The following is a 19223-nucleotide window of genomic DNA, read 5'->3' as shown; positions in this document are numbered from 1 at the left end:
TCACCCTGAACAAACCATCCCCACCGTGAGACATGGTGGTGGCAGCATCATGTGGTGGGGATGCTTTTGTTCAGCAGGGACAGGGAAGCTGGTCAGAGTTGATGTGAAGGTGTATGGAGCCAAATACAGGGAAATCTTAGAAGAAAACCTGTTAGCCCTTGTACACACGGTCGGAGATTCCGTCAGAATGTTTCCTATCAGACTGTTTTGTCGGATATTCCGACGGTGTGTGGTCTGCATCGGACTGTTTCCGTAGGAATATCTGACGGACCAAGTTTTCCAACTTGGCGGTAAAATTTTCCGAAAAAATGTTCCTATCGGACATACTCCGATCATGTGTAGCCTACTCCGACGGACAAAGTGCCACGCATGCTCAGAACAAATTCCTAGACCAAAGCTATTGGCTACTAGCCTGAACGTAGTCCCGTCGTAACTAAATAATGTCATTATGTTATGTACAATCGGATTTTCCGACAACTTTGTCCGACCGTGTGTATGCAACATCACTTCCGGACCTCTTCCGGAATTAATCCGTCGGAATTACTCCTACGGATTTGGTTGTCGGAATCTCCGACCGTGTGTACAAGGGCTTAGAGTCTGCAAAAGACTTGAGACCGGGGCGGAGGTTCACCTTCCAGCAGGACAACGACCCGAAACATCCAGCCAGAGCTACAATGGAATGGTTTAGATCAAAACACATTCATGTGTTAGAATGGCCCAGTCACAGTCCAGACCTAAATCCAATTGAGAATCTGTGGCAAGACTTGAAAATAGCTGTTCACAGACGCTCTCTGTCTAATCTGACAGAGCTTGAGATATTTTGCAAAGAAGAAGAATGGGCAAAGATGTCCCTCTCGAGATGTGCAAAGCTAGAAGAGACATCCCTAAAAAGACTTGCAGCTGAAATTGCAGCGAAAGGGGGTTCTACAAAGTATTACCTCAGGGGGGCGCCATACAAATGTACCCCCCACACTTTTCACATATTTATTTCAAAAAAATGTTGAAAACATTTATCATTTTCCTTCCACTTCACAATTATGTGTCACTTTGTGTTGGTCTATCACATAAAATCCAAATAAAATACATTGACGTTTTCGGTTGTAATATGACAAAATGTGGAAAATTTCAAGGGGTGTGAATACTTTTTAAAGGCACTGTATATGACCAAAAGTCTGTAGATCTCCCTTCAAATGAGGGAGTACAGGTGTTTCCAGTGATCTTATTGCTCCGCTATACAAAGACATTTTAGACGGGGGATATGCAATTACCGGACCTCCAGCTGTTGCAAAACTACAAGTCCCATCATGCCTCTGCCTCTGTGTGTCATGCTTGTGGCTGTCATTCTTGCTATGACTCATGCAGGGGCGGACTGACAACTCATGGGGCCCCCCCGGGCAATATGAGATTATGGGGCCCCCAGGCAATAGGAGATTATGGGGACACACAGTATACACACACACACACACACATACAGTATACACATACACACACTGAAGAGGGGGGGCATCTATAATCTTGGGATTTTTTTTAAAAAACACAGATTTTTACATACTGTCCCTGGTTTTATTGAGCCTGGTAACCCTGATGGGGCCCCCTAGTGGCATGAGGCCCTCGGGCAGTGCCCGAGTGCCCCAATGGTCAGTCCACCCCTGGCCTCATGGGACTTGTAGTTCTGCAACAGCTGGAGGTCTGCTAATTGCAAATCCCTGTTTTAGACAATTGTGAGCTTCAAAATTTGTGACAACAATTTTGGGAATGCTCCTTTTTTGTCCCTGTTCACAAAGCTAGCTCCATAAAGACATGGTTTGACCAGCTTGTAGTGGAGGAACTGGAATGTCCAGCACAGAATCCTCACCTCAGCCCTTCTGAACACTTTTGGGATGAATAAGGTGTTCTGATTTTTAGCCAGGTCTTTATATGCAAGTTAAAGTGAGCCCGTGCTTTGTTTATAGAGGGCAAGACAACATGTTCCTTTAAATACTTCAAGCTGCCTATACTAACCTTCCCTTTTCATATCTTCTGACCTTTTTACCTGTTGGATTCAAGTCATAGAGCTCTGTTTTAGCTCTGAATTACTCCAGTTGGGGCTTACAGAGCTCCAAGAACCCTCCAGTTGTGCTTCTAGTGGTGGCAATTGGCTGCTCAAGTACTTTTGGCTGTGGGGAGAAGAGTAATAATTGATATGCTCTCCATATCTTCATTGGGTTTATCAAATCAACTGATGTAGACTTTCTCAACCAGGGTTCTGTGGAACCTTAGGTTTCCTTGAGATGTCACTAGGGGTTCCTTGAGCAATGTGCAAATGCACCTCTTAGCTATGTAACCATTGACATCAATTATATTATTAGTTACCTGTAGGCTTGTGCAATTAGTTTCGTAACGAATCGAAATTCAGACGAATTTTGCATCTTTCGGACATTCGGATGCATCCGAATGTCCGAATAAAAAAATAACAAATTACAACGAATACGAAAGAAATATAACGAATGAATTTGAATGAATTCGACATGATTCGAAATTATTTCAACATGATTCGAAATTATTTCAACATGATTCGACATTATTTCAACCGCATTCAAAAATATTTAGTGACCCGACTTTAGGGCCATGTATCTCGGGGTCACTTGGTGCTAGACACTTCAAATTTGGATATGTTATAGTGCTAGTAATTTTGGGTTTCTAGCTATAAGTGACCCCGAGATAAGTGGCCCCAAATTCGGGTCGCAAAATGTCATTCTCTGCTCTATTAACTAATAACATTTTGCGACCCGATTTTGGGGCCACATATCTCGGGGTCACTTATAGCTAGAAACCCCAAATTTGCAAACACAATAGTACTAGCGCTACAACATATCCAAATTTGGAGTTTCTAGCACCAAGTGACCCCGAGATACATGGCCCTAAAGTCGGATCACAAAATATTTTCGAATGTGGTTGAAATAATGTCGAATCATGTTGAAATCATTTCGAATCCGGTAGAAATATTTTCGAATTTCGTTGAAATATTTTCGAATGTGGCCGATTTTTCGAATTCGGTAGAAAACTAAACGAAATCCGAAAACGAATTTAAGGAAGTTAACGAATATAACTAAACGAAATTAATGAATTAACTAATTAAAACGAAACGAAACAAATTTTTTCCTTTTGCACATGTCTAGTTACCTGTAAGAGGGGCATAACTTCTTCTGCCCACTCTTAATGAGCTTAGGTTTCATCTGAACCCAAGTTCTTCAAAATCAAAAACACATTGAACTTATCTTAATAGTTATCTGTAACAAGGGCATTCATTCTTCTAACCACATTTGATGAGCTTAGTTTTGGTCTGAACCCAAGTTCTTCAAAATCAAAACCCACTGACCTTATCCTATTAGTTTTCTGTAAGAGGGGCATAACTTCTTCTGACCACTCTTGATGATCTTAGGTTTAGTCTGAACCCAAGTTTTTCTAAATCAAAACCCATTGACCTAACATGGGCACATGTCCATATTAGGTCAAGACCGCTAACCTCATATGGTTGGTCATGTGTCCATATTAGGCCATTGATGTCATGAGCATCCCCACCCCTTCTAGAAATCTCCAGCTCTCAGCTCATTGGCCCAATAATGGCAGCTTATTTCTGGGTTCAGCCTGAACCCAAGATCATCCCTATTGACCACCAAAGTGATAATTAAGGCATTTTTTTGTTTTTGTTTTGTCTTTTAATAACAAACATGCCAAACTTACCTGCTCTGTGCAGTGGTTTTGCACAGAGCAGCCTCGATCCTCCTCTTCTCGGGTCTCCCACAGGCTCTCCTGGCCCCTCCCTCCTTCCTAGTGCCCCTATAGAAAGCGGCTTCCTCACCCCCACTCTTTCATCATTGGCTCACTGGCTGTTATTGACTGTCTCAGCCAATGAGGAGGAAGAGACCTGGGAGAGCCAAGGCTCCCGTGCACAGCGCTGGAGGAAGATCGGGCTCAGGTAAGTGTTAGGGGAGGCTGCTGCATGCATGAAGGTAAAAAAAAAACTTGAGTCTTTACAGCCACTTTAATCTGTAGATTTAGCAATTGTTAGCAGGGAATTTATGAAACCTGAATGTTATTTTAAGGGTTCCTTCATGTAAGAGAAGGTTGAGCAAGGCTGCTCTGTTGGACGAATGGAAAGGCAGGGAGTAAAAGGTGGCTGAGTATATACAATGGGGGCATTTAAGTGAACCATCACCCATGAATTGGCAAATCACAGGTTGATATTTGAGCTTACATGTACAGCTAAGCCAACTGTTGTTTATGTAAAATTTTATGCTTGTAACCTTTTCACATTAGGGGCCATAAGATTATCAGAGGAGCGGCTGTGCCCTGCATTTCCTGGATCTCATACGATAAGAAATGTTAATGCTTTCCCAGGGCAGCTAATTCGATACAAACTTTCATTGTTCAGGTTTGAATCCACCTTTGGGCCTCACCTACGGTTTTCATGATGGCCCTTTGGATAAGGAAGGACCGCACGTGTACACAACGCACGTAAACCCTCCTGCAAACAGCATATCATTCAGTCTAATCCACGTGCAGATTTATTATCACCATTCATTAAGGCCTCCTAATCTTTTTGCAAATACAAAGCCCGGAGCAACAATAGCTGCAAATATTATGTGCTCTTTATATTCATATCTTCCCCTGGAGGGTTGTATTTCTAGGAAGAGTCTCTGCAGATGGGTGACCTTGGACATGTTTTCGCAAGCAGTACGATCTCTTGTTCTTCTCTAGATTGAATGTAGATCTTATTCCTATGTAATGTTCTGTACCTGTGACAGCGTTTTGTCTTCTGTATATTGCTTTAGAGGAAAAATATTCCACTACATTAAATGGAGCTAGTCATAGAACTGCTGGACTGTTTAGACTATCTCACAATTATTATTATTATTATACAAGATTTATATAGCGCCAATGCTTTACAGAATGGACGGAGACGGTTCCATTACATTATAATTCAATACATATGGGATCAGAGGGCCCTGCTCATTAGAACTTTCCATTTAAAAGGGAAAGTCAAGTGATACAAAAGCTGAACGTCAAGGTACATTTTGTTACTTCGAGGGGGGATAGGCCTCCTAGAAGAAATGGGTTTTCAAGAATCACCTAAAGGTGGGCAGAGTTGGAGATCATTGGATAGACTTCCAGTGTAGGGAGTTCCAGAGAGGTTTTGGTGACGTCCTGGAGGCGAGCTTGGCAGAAGGTGATGAGGGAGATGGAGAGCTGGAGGTCTTGGGAGGAATGGAGAGGGCAGTTTGGTCGGTGTTTTGAGACGAGTTTGAGGGTATATATCTTGGGGCAGCGTTGTGGATAACTTTATAGGTTGTCTGACCGAGTAGGAGATAGTTGGATACATTGAGGAAGGAGTTCCAGAGAGGGTCAGGAGAAATCCTGGAGGTGAGCATGGGAGGAGATGACAAGGGAGATAGAGAGCAGAAGGTCTTAGGAGGAATGGAGAGGATGGTTTGGTTGGTATTTTGAGATGAGGCTGGTGATAAATCTCGGGCCAGAGTTGTGGATGGCTTTGTAGTTTGTTGGACAGAGTGTGAGATAGTTGAATAGATTTGGATAAGGAGTTCCAGAGAGGCTTTGGAGATGTCCTGGAGGCAAGAAGGTGACGATTGTGATAGACAACAGGAGGTCTTGGGAGGAATATAGAGGATGGTTTGGTTGGTGTTTTGAGATGAGGTTGGGAAAATATTTGGGCGCAGAGTTGTTGATGACTTTGTAGCTTTTTGGACAGAGTAGGAGATAGTTGGATAGATTGAGATAAAGAGTTCCAGAGAGGCTTTTGAGAAGTCCTGGACGCAAGCATGGGAGGAGGTGAGGATGGAGACAGAGAGCAGAAGGTCTTGGGAGGAATGGAGAGGACATTGTGATTGGTGTTTTGAGATGAGTTTAGTGATATATCTTGGAGCAGAGTTGTGGATGGCTTTGTAGGTTGTTGTTGGTAGGCCAATATCTGGTCCAATGTCTTCTGGCCCACCTTTGGCCAGAAAAAGGAGTTAGCAACTTAGCTTTCAGTGTTCAGGAGTGGGCAACATACAGAGTGCAGAGTTCAGGAGCAGTGTTAATTTTGTCAACTAAAACGACTAAAACATTTTAGTCAACTAAATGAATACTATTTTAGTCACCTAAAATACGGCTAAAACTAAAACAATTGAGATGACTAAAATACGATTAACACTAAAATGCCATTTTAGTCAAAAGAAAAGACTAAGACTAAAACTAAATTGAAATTTGACTTCAAAATTAACACTGGTGACATGTTAATACCTCAATACCATAAATAATACCATATTTGATTTTTCACTCCAGCAGTATATAATGAGTTTGGAAATTGTAGAGAAATGTTAACTAATGCATTACAATTTAACGACACCTATTCGATTTTAGACAACTAAAATTAGTACAGGCATACCCCACTTTTAAGTACACAATGGGGTTTATTTACTAAAGCTGTAAAGTTCAAAATCAGGCTCACTTTTGCATAGAAACCAACGAGCTTCCAGGTTTTATAACCAAAGCTTAATTGAACAAGCTGGGGTTAGAAGCTCATTTGTTTTTATGCAGAAGTGAGCCTGATTTTGCACTTGCCAACTTTAGTAAATAAACCCCATTGTGTACTTAAAATTGGTGTGTATTAGTCGACTAAAATGTACTAGAGATTTTTGTCAACTAAAACATAGGACATTTTAGTCGACTAAAATATACTGGAGATTTAGTCAACTAAATACGACTAAAACCAAAACAATTGCAGGAGACTAAAATGGGACTTAGGCCTCATGCACACGAGACGCAGATGAAACCTCTGTTAAAAAAAAGCTGAAACGCGCGTTTAGAAACGCGCGTTTTGCCGCGTTTGCATGCCGCGTTTAGACGCGTTTAGACGCGTTTGCGTTTAAACGCGTTTATAAAGATAACATCATGTAGACCCTCCCCAAGCTCTCAAAGCATTTTTTTTTAACTATTTCTGCTATTTTGATCAGAGTGAGCAGCAGCAGCATAGAGAGCAGTTGTACACTTGCATTTGCCGTGTCACTTGCCACGGCACCTGCCACAAGTTGTGGATTGTCCACTTGCCACGTCACTTGCCACAAGTTGGGGATTGTCCACTTGCCACATCACCTGCCACGTCACCTGCCACAAATTGTGGATTGTCCACTTGCCACGTCACTTGCCACATCACCTGCCACGCCACTTGCCACGAGATGTGGATTGTCCACTTTCCACGTCATCTGCCATGCCACCTGCCACAAGCTGTGGATTGTCCACTTGCCACGTCACCAGCCACATCACCTGCCACAAGTTGTGGATTGTCCACTTGCCACGTGACTTGCCACATCACCTGCCACGTCACTTGCCACATCACCTGCCACAAGTTGTGGATTGTCTACTTGCCGCGTCACTTGCCACATCACCTGCCACGTCACTTGCCACGTCACCTGCCACAAGTTGTGGATTGTTCACCTGCCACGTCACCTGCCACGTCACCTGCCACAAGTTGTGGATTGTCCACTTGCCACGTCACTTGCCACAAGCTGTGGATTGTCCACTTGCCACATCACTTGCCACGTCACCTGCCACGTCACTTGCCACGTCACCTGCCACAAGTTGTGGATTGTCCACTTGCCACGTCACTTGCCACAAGCTGTGGATTGTCCACTTGCCACATCACTTGCCACGTCACCTGCCACGTCACTTGCCACGTCACCTGCCACAAGTTTTGGATTGTCCACTTGCCACGTCACTTGCCACGTCAGCTGCCACGTCACTTGCCACGAGATGTGGATTGTCCACTTTCCACGTCATCTGCCATGCCACCTGCCACAAGCTGTGGATTGTCCACTTGCCACAAGCTGTGGATTGTCCACTTGCCACATCACTTGCCACGTCACCTGCCACGTCACTTGCCACGTCACCTGCCACAAGTTTTGGATTGTCCACTTGCCACGTCACTTGCCACGTCAGCTGCCACGTCACTTGCCACGAGATGTGGATTGTCCACTTTCCACGTCATCTGCCATGCCACAAGCTGTGGATTGTCCACTTGCCACGTCACCAGCCACATCACCTGCCACAAGTTGTGGATTGTCCACTTGCCACGTGACTTGCCACATCACCTGCCACGTCACTTGCCACGTCACCTGCCACAAGTTGTGGATTGTTCACTTGCCACGTCACCTGCCACGTCACCTGCCACAAGTTGTGGATTGTCCACTTGCCACGTCACCAGCCACATCACCTGCCACAAGTTGTGGATTGTCCACTTGCCACGTGACTTGCCACATCACCTGCCACGTCACTTGCCACGTCACCTGCCACAAGTTGTGGATTGTTCACTTGCCACGTCACCTGCCACGTCACCTGCCACAAGTTGTGGATTGTCCACTTGCCACGTCACTTGCCACAAGCTGTGGATTGTCCACTTGCCACATCACTTGCCACGTCACCTGCCACGTCACCTGCCACGTCACTTGCCACGTCACCTGCCACAAGTTTTGGATTGTCCACTTGCCATGTCACTTGCCACGTCAGCTGCCACGTCACTTGCCACATCACCTGCCACGTCACCTGCCACAAGTTGTGGATTGTCCACTTGCAACGTCACTTGCCACATCACCTGCCACGTCACTTGCCACGAGATGTGGATTGTCCACTTGCCACGTCACCTGCCACGTCACTTGCCACGTCACCTGCCACGTCACTTGCCACAAGATGTGGATTGTCCACTTGTCACATCACCTGCCACATCACTTGCCACATCACCTGCCACGTCACCTGCCACAAGTTGTGGATTGTCCACTTGCCACGTCACTTGCCACATCACCTGCCACGTCACTTGCCACAAGATGTGGATTGTCCACTTTCCACGTCACCTGCCATGCCATCTGCCACAAGTTGTGGATTGTCCACTTACCACGTCACCTGCCACATCACCTGCCACAAGTTGTGGATTGTCCACTTGCCACACCACTTTCCACGTCACCTGCCACGTCACCTGCCACAAGATGTGGATTGTCCACTTGCCACGTCACCAGCCACATCACCTGCCACAAGTTATGGATTGTCCACTTGCCACGTCCCCTGCCACGTCACCTGCCACAAGTGGATTGTCCACTTGCCACATCACTTGCCACATCACCTGCCACAAGTTGTGGATTGTCCACTCGCCACGTCACTTGCCACATCACCTGCCACAAGTGGATTGTCCACTTGCCACGTCACTTGCCACGTCCCCTGCCACAAGTGGATTGTCCACTTGCCACGTCACTTGCCACGTCACCTGCCACAAGTTATGGATTGTCCACTTGCCACGTCACATGCCAGTCACCTGCCACAAGTTGTTGATTTTCCACTTGCCACGTCACCTGCCAAGTCACTTGCCGCGTCACCTGCCAGGTCACTTGCCACGTCACTTGCCACAAGTTGTGGATTGTCCACTTTCCACGTCACTTGCCACTTCACCTGCCACGTCACTTGCCACAAGTTGTGGATTGTTCACTTGCCACATCACTTGCCACCTGCCATGTCACTTGCCACAAGTTGTGGATTGTCCACTTGCCACGTCACTTGCCACAAGTTGTGGATTGTCCACTTGCAATTGCAATTGTTTAAAATATTTTTCTAATGGTTTTTCATCATTTGCAATCATTTTTGAGATTTTTAATGTAAAAAAAAAGGTCACCTTTAAAAACGCATATAAACGCAAACGCGGCTAAACGCGGGTGCCGCGTTTAGCCGCGCTTTGCGTCTGAAACGCAGAAATTTTTGTTTCTGAACGCATTTTTTTGCTTCTGGAAAAACGAGATTAAACGCAACTGCATATAAACGGAAAAAAACGAGACTGTGTGCATGGACACATAGGATAACATTGAATGAGTTCAGGTGCAGTTGAAAAAACTGTCCAACTGCATCTGAACGCGCGTTTAACTGCGTCTCGTGTGCATGAGGCCTTAAACTAAAATTCCATTTCAGTCCTAAGACTAAAAAAAAATCTAAATTTGCTGCCAAAATGAACACTGTTCAGGAGCAGGAGTTTGTTATGTACAGAGTGCAGAGTTCAGGATTATGCTATGTACATAGTGCAGACTTTAGTAGTGCGTTATGTAGGGTCCAGGGTATAGGGGTGCACTATGCACAGAATGCAGAGTTCAGGGGTGTACTGTATACAGAGTGACAGCTTCTGTGTTTACAAGTGACAGCTGGGAGCGGAAGCGGAGAGTGAGAGCCAGAGGTGGTGGAATGGAGTCCTACCACGTTCTGACTGCTAGGGTCACATGACAAACCCTGGCGAGCCAGATTCGGGCCACGGGCCTTGTGTTTGACATATGGGGTTGCCATCTCTTCCCTTTAAAACCGAACACATATTAATTACACAGGTTCTGTGGCTGATTAAACTCGCTTAGTGCCTTACATGCATTTAATTAGCCTCAGAACCTGTGTATTTCATATATGTTCGGTTTTAAACGGATGAGGTGGCAACCCTATTGCCATATGTGTTCTAGAGACTGCTAGAAGCATAGTGAGAGTGAGAGACAGGCAGCCTGAATATTTATGCAACTCCAGCCAATCCTTGGGAAGGTGTGCCCAGAAGGTGGGGGGTGGGGGCATAAATATTGTGAGGCTTGGCAGCCAGGGTGCAGAGTTCCTAAGTCCAGTGATTCAGAGGAGACCACTGTGCAGGATGCCAGTGGAGCCTTTCAAGACATCGAGGTCCCAACTAGGCTTAGCTTGGGGGCCTAGCAAAGTGAGTCTGGATCAGAGACTGAAGGGAGTTGGTGGGAGGAAGCCCAACCATTCTGGGACTGAGTGGATCATTGATCCTGCTATACAGAGAAGTGACTGTAGGGTATTTTATCCCACAAGAAAGGGCAACGCAGCCAGGATTTGTGCAAAACAGTGAGGAGCCTGCTATACTGCTCAGTACAGCCAGGAGTTGAACAATTCAATACAGCCACAGGATGTACAATGCAGCCTGCATTTTTTGTATAAAACAGCCAGAAGCATAGCAGTCCTCTGTTTCTACAGTTTTGGGGTATCCCATGCCCCCATTCCTATCCAAGTTCCTGTTCCAATAAAAACCCTAAAAGAAAACTTTGGACTGAATATTGAGCCAAAGGAAGAATGCTGAAAATGCTGTGTGCCTGGCTGTATATGCTGTGAGTGGGGAAATAGGCCCAAATAAGCAGCGGCTCCTGCGGGGGTAGCGCTACAGTAACATGATTGGAAAGCCATGTCCCCCCAGCATTCTCTCTGTTCATTTGTGGCGTTATACCTTTATGCCTCCTATTATTCTGACTATGTGCCTCGCCTCCTATACTTCAACCAAACTTATTCTCTTTCTCTGTTTCTCGCAGCCTCCTTGTTCATCATCGCCATGCTCCTGGGTAGCCTTAACAGCTGCTGCAACCCCTGGATCTACATGCTGTTCACCGGACACCTCTTCCACGACCTCTTGCAGCGCTTTCTCTGCTGCTCGGCGCGGTACCTGAAGGCCAAGCAGCAGGGAAGCGACCTGAGCGCCAGCAGGAAGAGCAACTCCTCAACGTTCGTCTTGAGTCGGAAGAGCTCCAGCCAAAAGAGCATCACTCAGCCATCGACAGTGTGACCCCCCTCCCCCCTTTGTACTGGGTTGGGTTTTCCAGGTGGTACAGATGGTGGACACAAAAGAGGACAAAGCCTTGGGGACACTGTAGATTATCTTCCTTGCTGTGGAGTTGATGATGACCCCAATCTTAGGAGAGGCAAGATGGGAGACTAAAAGAGTAGGATGTATGGAGAAGTGGACCTTCTGGATGAACAGTACATGTGACTGTTATGTGGCTTCTTTTTTTTTAATGTTTCAGTCTATGTCAGCAGCTTGCAGTCTTGAGGATAAGTTTCTGCTTTTATACCTAGCAGAAGACCTCTGAAACTCAAGGAAGCCGTGGGCGACTGGAGAGGGGACACAAGGCATCCAGGTGTTATTAGAAAGAAAGTATTCCGGTCTCCCTTTAGATGTGCATGGACCTTGGTAATTCCTGTTACCCATTGGTAATAGCTGCTAGATGTTCATGGTTTCCAGGCTTTGAAGATCTGAAGGGTCCCAAAATGCTAACAAGCAGTAGTGGAACTACCAGGGTCGCAGGATCATAACTGGGCCCTGGCATTCCGCCACCATGGGGGCGGACTAAGACAGCAGGAAGGGGGGGGGGCCTCTGCAGGACATGTGAAGGGACTGTAAGGCTCAGTTCACACTGCTGTCACACAACTTGCTCGCCACTTCCTTGCTTGCAACTTTTGTGATTTAACATTGCAGTCTATGACACTCAAATCACAGCAAAGTCGCTGCACCTTCAGTCAGATTGATTTAGACAGCAGCCATTGTATTTTGACTTGCATTGCGACTTTATGGGAGGAGAGTTAATAAAACTGGTGCACACTGATTGGTTACTATGCAGAGCTGCACCAGATTCTGTGTCCAAATGTTCCAGTAAATCTCTCTCAATGGGGTTGATTTACTAAAAGCAAATGGACTGTGCAGTTGCTCCAGAGCTTAGTAAATTCGGTAACTCTTCACTTTGCAAAGAATACCCAATCACGTGCAAGGAAAATAAATAAAATAAATTCAGCTGAGCTTTTGCTCATTTACTAAGCTCTGGAGCAACTGCACTTTGCAAAGTGCACAGTCTTTTTGCCTTTAGTGTCGCACGATACATCGCAGCAGTGTGAACTGGGGCTTATGGGTAACGGGCTCAGCGGGGAGGACCCTGGGCCTGGTGGAAAGCACCCCAGAGGGAAAGGGTCTGGGACTGATGGAAAGGGTCCCACTGGTCAGGGGAACCCTTCATGGTTTCTTGCACCGGGGTTCTAATTACGCCTCTGCTAACAAGTATTAAGAGGATAAGAATCATTGCTTTGGAGTTAATGAAAACAGTATAGTACAGCCTTTCTCAACCTTTGTAACAATGGAGAATCCCTTGAAATAACTTTCCAGTCTCAGGGAACCCCTATTAGTAACTGCTACATCTAAGCTCACAGTACTTTAGCTTGATGGTCACGGGACGTATTGTTCCTTGTGCTTAATCGGTATATCCCCCATTAGCTAAAAAGATGATTGATGTCAGTGGTTACTTATCTAAATGGCAGAAATTGCTCCTTACTCAAGGAACCCCTAGCAAACTCTGGAGGAACCCTAAGGCCCCTTTCACACGCGCGGACAGTATGTCCGTATTTCATCCATCTGTTTTCAGATGAAATACGGACATACATGCATCCCTATGGGATAGCGGGTATCAGCGGATGAGCGTTTATCCGCTGACACCCGATATCATCCGTCTCTGCTATGGTCCGATTCTGCAGACAGAGGAAAATCCTATTTTTCTATCCGTCTGCAGAGCGGATCGGATGAACATGGACAGACGGTCCGTGTTCATCCGAACCCCCATAGAGGAGAGCGGAGATCTGACAGGGCGGTTCCTGCACAGTGTGCAGGGACCGCCCTGTCATCCGCCGGCTCAGTGGGGATCAACGGAGCGATCCCCGTTGAGCAAGCGGATGTTCACGGGGTGGATCATCACAGATCCGTCCCGTGTGAAAGGGGCCTAAAGCCGCGTACACACGGGCGGACTGTCTGGCCAACTAAGTCCGTCAGACAATCCGACGGACAGTCCGTCCTACTTTTGAATGAACGGACTTGACCACACACGATGAACAGACAGTCCGTTGAAAGCTTGCGCGATGACGTGTACAGCACGTACGACGGGACTAGAAATAGGACGTCCAATACTCAGCAATGCAACCTTCCGCCGTGTAAATCCTTTCTGAGCATGCGCCATACTTAGTCCGTCCAACTAGCCTACTCACAAAAGGACTGTCCGCTGAAACCAAAGTTGGACGGACTGTATTACGGAAATTCCGAAAGATTTAAGCCTCATACACACGATAGGACTTTGTACAAACTTTCCCTTGGATTTTTGTACAAAGGGCGTCGGCCCTGAACTTGTATTGCATACACACAGCAGGACTTTTTTAGCCAACTTTCACCAAACCACGTGGTTTTTCTGCTCTTTACCGCCACCTTTGGTCAACTTCTGTATTGTTGTCTGATCTTTTGCATTGGTTCTGAGCATGCCTGTTTGCACTTTGTACAAAAGTCCTATGGTTTTCTGTACACACGATCAGACTTTGCTCCATCGGACTTTTGTTGCCAGAAAGTTTGTCCGTTCACACAGCCAACAAAAGTCAGATGAAAACCAAAAAAGTTTGTCCGATGGAGCGTACACACAGTCGGATGTTGCTCCAAAACAGCTAATTTGCATGTTTGTTGTCAAAAAGTCTGATCGTGTGTGTATGGGCCTTTAAGCCTCATACACACGGTCGGACTTTGTACAAACTTTTCCGTGGACTTTTGTACAAAGGGCGTGGTCCACAAGTTTGTATTGCATACACACAGTCGGACTTTTTGACAACAAACACGAACGTAGTGACGTCACAACGTACTGACGCCACTTCAAAAGAGGACATTCAATGACTCCAGCGCCACCTTTGGTCAACTTCTGTATTGTAGTCTGATCTTTTGCATTGGTTCTGAGCATGCGTGTTTGTACCTTGTACAAAAGTCCGATGCTTTTGCGTACACACGGTCGGACTTTGCTCCATCGGACTTTTGTTGCCAGAAAGTTTGTCCGTTCGCACAGCCAACAAAAGTCCGATGAAAACAGAAAAAAGTTTGTCCGATGGAGCGTACACACAGTCGGATGTTGCTCCAAAACAGCTAATTTGCATGTTTGTTGTCAAAAAGTCCGACCGTGTGTACGGGCCTTTAGTCCGCCAGACTGTCCGCTGAAAAAGTCCGCTGAAGCCCACACACGAGCGGACTGTCCGCTGAAATGTGTTTCAGCGGAGTAAGTTGGACAGACAGTCCGCCCGTGTGTGTACGCGGCTTTAGGCTCCATGGAATCCTGGTTGAGAAAAAGCTTATATAGTTCATCAAGCATGTAAAAATGTGACATCAAAGATTACTTTTTGGTTAACACTACACTTAGAAAAGAAGCTTAATATATTACTATAGAAGCAGGTTTTATAATCTGATAGCATATAACCAAGAGGCTGTCAACCACAAGCATGCACATCTATAAAGGATCCCAGAGATACCGTTTTCATCCAACTACACTAGTCCTCCTGTGTTCTTCAGCCATCAGGCAGGAAAGTTGAACTGGCAGACATTTAAGAAGATCTGGTACAGCTCTCAGGGGACAATCGGAGAAAGGGAAAAGTGAAAAACATACAGTATATTTGCAAACTTGCTTACATTTCCAGGATATATTAAAGGATCTAAGGTGTTTTAAAATCCAGTTATTCGTTCAAATGTATGGTGGCCTGCCCAACGTAAAGGAACCCGTTTAGTTTGGTGGACTTGTATCTGAGGCAGCAGTGACATCACAGGTTTAAAAAAAAAAATAATTGGCCTGATCTTTGGCTCTATTGGCATTAGTCACAAAACAAATTTCTAGTTTTTTGCAACTAATTGGGTTTAGTAACATCACTAGCCACTAGAGCAGGCTTTCTCAACCTTTTTACCTCTGGAGGAACTCTTGAAAGTGTTTAAGTTCCTAGGGACCCCCTGCTAAAATTGATACTATAGTACAGGGATATGCAATTAGCGGACCTCCAGCTGTTGCAAAACTACAAGTCCCAGCATGCCTCTGCCTCTGGGTGTCATGCTTGTGGCTGTCAGAGTCTTGCTATGCCTCATGGGACTTGTAGTTGTGCAACAGCTGGAGGTCCGCCAATTGCATATCCCTGCCCTAGGAGAAGCACCCTCTCCGGGGGTTACCTTGCGGGCGCGCTCCCGAGTCCCGCATTCGGCGTCCATAGAGGCTGATTGCAGGACTCGGCCCCGGTGCCAGCATCATTGGATTTGATTGACAGTAGTGGGAGCCAATGGCTTGCTATGCCTCATGGGACTTGTAGTTGTGCAACAGCTGGAGGTCCGCTAATTGCATATCCATGCTATAGTACAACAGTCCCCAAAGTGCGGCCCTTTGCTTGACTTTATCCAGGCTTTGAGTTATTATTCCTACCATTGGCACCAACAATGGGGCATAATTCCTCCCACTGACAACAAAAATGAGGCACTATTCCTTCCACTGGCACCATTCCTTCCACTGGCACCATTCCTTCCACTGGCACCATTCCTTCCACTGACACCAACAATAGTTCACTAGTCCTGCCACTGACGCCAACAATGGGGCACTATTCCTTTCACTGACACTAACAATATGGCATAATTCCTGCCACTGACGCCAATGGGGCACTAGTCCTTCCACTGACACTAACAGTATGGCGTAATTCCTGCCACTGACACCAACAATGGGGCACTATTCCTTTTCACTGGCACAAGCTATTTCTCCCCCTAATACAAAGATCTGGCATTGTTTACTCCCACTGGGCAAAGTCCGGCCCTCCAAAAGTCTGAAGGACAGTAAACAGGCCCTTTGTTTATAAAGTTTGGAGACCCCTGTCATAGTATATTAGTGTGATTAGTAAATGGTAAGAGAAATTATAAAAAATAATGGCCAGAAAAGAAGGGTTCACTTACGCAAGCGGCCACTGGCGAAGTACCCTTTTGCATTATTGGTCCATTGAAAAGTTCCCCTCTTACGTTGCTGGTCAGCGTAGAAGTGACCCTTTACATTGGGTGTCAGTGGAAAATTGCCCCATTTACATTGATAGTCAGTATAGGTTGGAGATCAAGATCCACCAGTGTCCATGGCCCTAGAGGGTTGACAGCTCAAGTAACTTTTCTAGTGAAGTGACGTCAATTAGGCTTATCTACATTACTATTTTGCTATTAGGCTATCACTGGTTCCTTGGAAATTGACGCAACACGGTCTTAGTGATGTCACTAGTCCCTAGGGCAGCCTTTCTAAACCTTTTTAACATGGAGGAACCCATTGAGATAACTTTTTGGGGCTCAGTGGCTCATTGACAGCTCCGGGTACATTAGTGTGATGGTCTCTGGGAAGAATGATACTCAGATTTGGGGTCATTGGGAAGAATCCCTGCCTTACAGATAGCTAAATAGATCATTGGTGTCAGTGGGAATTTATCTTACTGGTAGAACTTACTCATTGCTCAAAAAAACCTCTTGAGGAATCCTAGGATTCCAATGAACCCTGGTTGAGAAAAGCCAGCCTAGAGGGTTGACAGTTCAAGTAAAGCCCCATACACACTATCAGATTTTCTGCTGAGTTTTTCCTTCAGATTTACCAAAACCATATAATATGAGGTCAAACCTTAGGCGTTTCCATTTGTATGCAATCAGGCAGGCCCTTCTACCACATAGTTTTGGTAAACCTGAAGACAAAAATTAGCAGAAAATCTGATAGTGTGTATGGGGCTTACGGTAACTGTTCTAGTGAAGTGACTTCAGTTGGGTTTATCTACAACACCATTTTTCTAATAGGCTATCACTGGTTCCTCAGGAATAAAAAAAAAAAAACATTCTTAGTGATGTCACTAGTCCCCAAGGCAGCCCTTCTCAACCTTTTTAACATGGAGGTACTATTGAGGTAACTTTCTGGGCCAACTGGCTCATCTGCAGCTCAGAGTACATTAGTGTTATAGTCAATGGGAAGAATGATCCTTCAATTTGAGGTCATTGAGAAGAATTTCCACTTAACCTATAGCTAAAACGATCAATGGTGTCATTGGGAAATGTATCTGAGAGCCAAAGGTTGCCCATTGGTCAATGAAACCCTAGCAAACTCTGGAGGAACCTCAATGAACCCTGGTCGAGAAAGTCTGTCCTAGAGTATGGACAAGATGGCCTAAGCCCTTGTACACACGGTCGGACATTCTGACAACCAAATCCGTTGGATTTTGTCCGACGGATTTTGTCCGACGGATTTTGTCCAAAACTGTTGCATACACACGGTCGGACAAAGTTGTCGGAAAATCCGATTGTACATAACGTGATGACGTTATTTCGTTACGACGGGACTACGTTCAGGCTAGTAGCCAATAGCTTTGGTCTAGGAATTTGATCTTAGCATGCGTGGCACTTTGTCCGTCGGAGTAGGCTACACATGATCGGAGTATGTCCGATCGGAGCATTTTATCGGAAAATTTTATGGACAAGTTGGAAAACTTGGTCCATCGGATACTCCGACGGAAACAGTCCGATGGAGACCACACACAGTCGGATTATCCGACAAAACGGTCCGATAGGACACATTCCGTCGGAATCTCCGACCGTGTGTACAAGGGCTTAGTCTTGCCAACTAAGGTTTGAAGAAATGACATCATCTGGTCTGGGTGTTCTGGCTATTTCCCAGTGAATCATCCAAGATGGCCTCATAATTGACCAGTCCTTTCTAGTGCATTGATCACAAAGAAGGCCGCTGTTTGTTTCCTAGTGTCAGGTGTCTACCAAATGTACAGCCATTTATTAATAGTATAGCATTTCTCGGATGTTGCAGCGCCAATGAGTAATTTTTAAAACCTATCACTGCATCACCACGTCTGCTGTCAATTTCCGGCATCATATGTCACCATGTATAGGACATATAAAAATTCACCAGTAATGGCTCAGTCATGTCTCTAACACTGCACCAATTCCTGTCCATATCTAGTCCTCACACCACCGTTATCACCATTTTTCACTTCACCTGCTTTGTAAATGTCAATGCTGTATTTATTGGACATGTTCGTTGACAGCCACCGACAGCACTGAATGACGCGGCGCAGATCTCATGTGAGACGGTCGTTCTGGGCGCTGTAGCCACTATAAGAATGTATGAAAGAACTCGGGGACTTATAGCCTTTATAATAAAGTCTAAAATGATTTGAACGTTAATTTCTGCAGCAACCAAATTTTGTAGAATTGTGTCGACTGTGCTGGAACAGGGCCGTCTAGCGCCCGAGGCAAAGATGTGAAACGGTGCTCCCCTCCTTGGCTCCTAATACATGACAAATAAATGAGCATCTTTGCCCCTCTGTGGCTTGTCTGCCCATAGTAAGCATGCAGGGTTCACAGTGTGTGTGGGCTTGCTTTCTAGCAGCTGGGGTTGGCTGGGCAGTTGCGTATGCACTATGTGTTTTTAATGTCAGCTATGGGCAGATGAGGGTTAAGGGGGGTGGAGAGTGGCCTTGTTGTGTGTGTTCCCTGGTATAAGGGATTCCACAATCTGCTAGTTGCCCACCATGGATCTAGAACATGCATGTCCCTC

At 45.6% G+C, this 19223-nt stretch overlaps 1 protein-coding gene across 1 annotated transcript in view; it reads left to right on the top strand.

Moving 5' to 3' along the window:
• OXTR (oxytocin receptor) overlaps positions 1 to 18850 on the top strand; it is an 86819-nt gene extending 67969 nt beyond the window's left edge. Inside the window, exon 2 of the mRNA XM_077451574.1 lies at positions 11367 to 18850. Within this exon, the coding sequence (XP_077307700.1) occupies positions 11367 to 11617 (251 nt within the window). The 3' untranslated portion in view covers positions 11618 to 18850. The remainder of the gene's footprint in view (positions 1 to 11366) is intronic.
• The last annotated feature ends 373 nt before the right edge of the window (positions 18851 to 19223 follow it).

The sequence above is a fragment of the Lithobates pipiens genome, unplaced genomic scaffold (genome assembly GCF_037356315.1).
Source record: "Lithobates pipiens isolate NorthernLeopardFrog02 unplaced genomic scaffold, aLitPip1_a1.2 Scaffold_23, whole genome shotgun sequence".
NCBI classification, from domain to species: Eukaryota; Metazoa; Chordata; class Amphibia; order Anura; family Ranidae; genus Lithobates; species Lithobates pipiens.
This window is presented reverse-complemented; position numbering and strand designations above follow the sequence as displayed.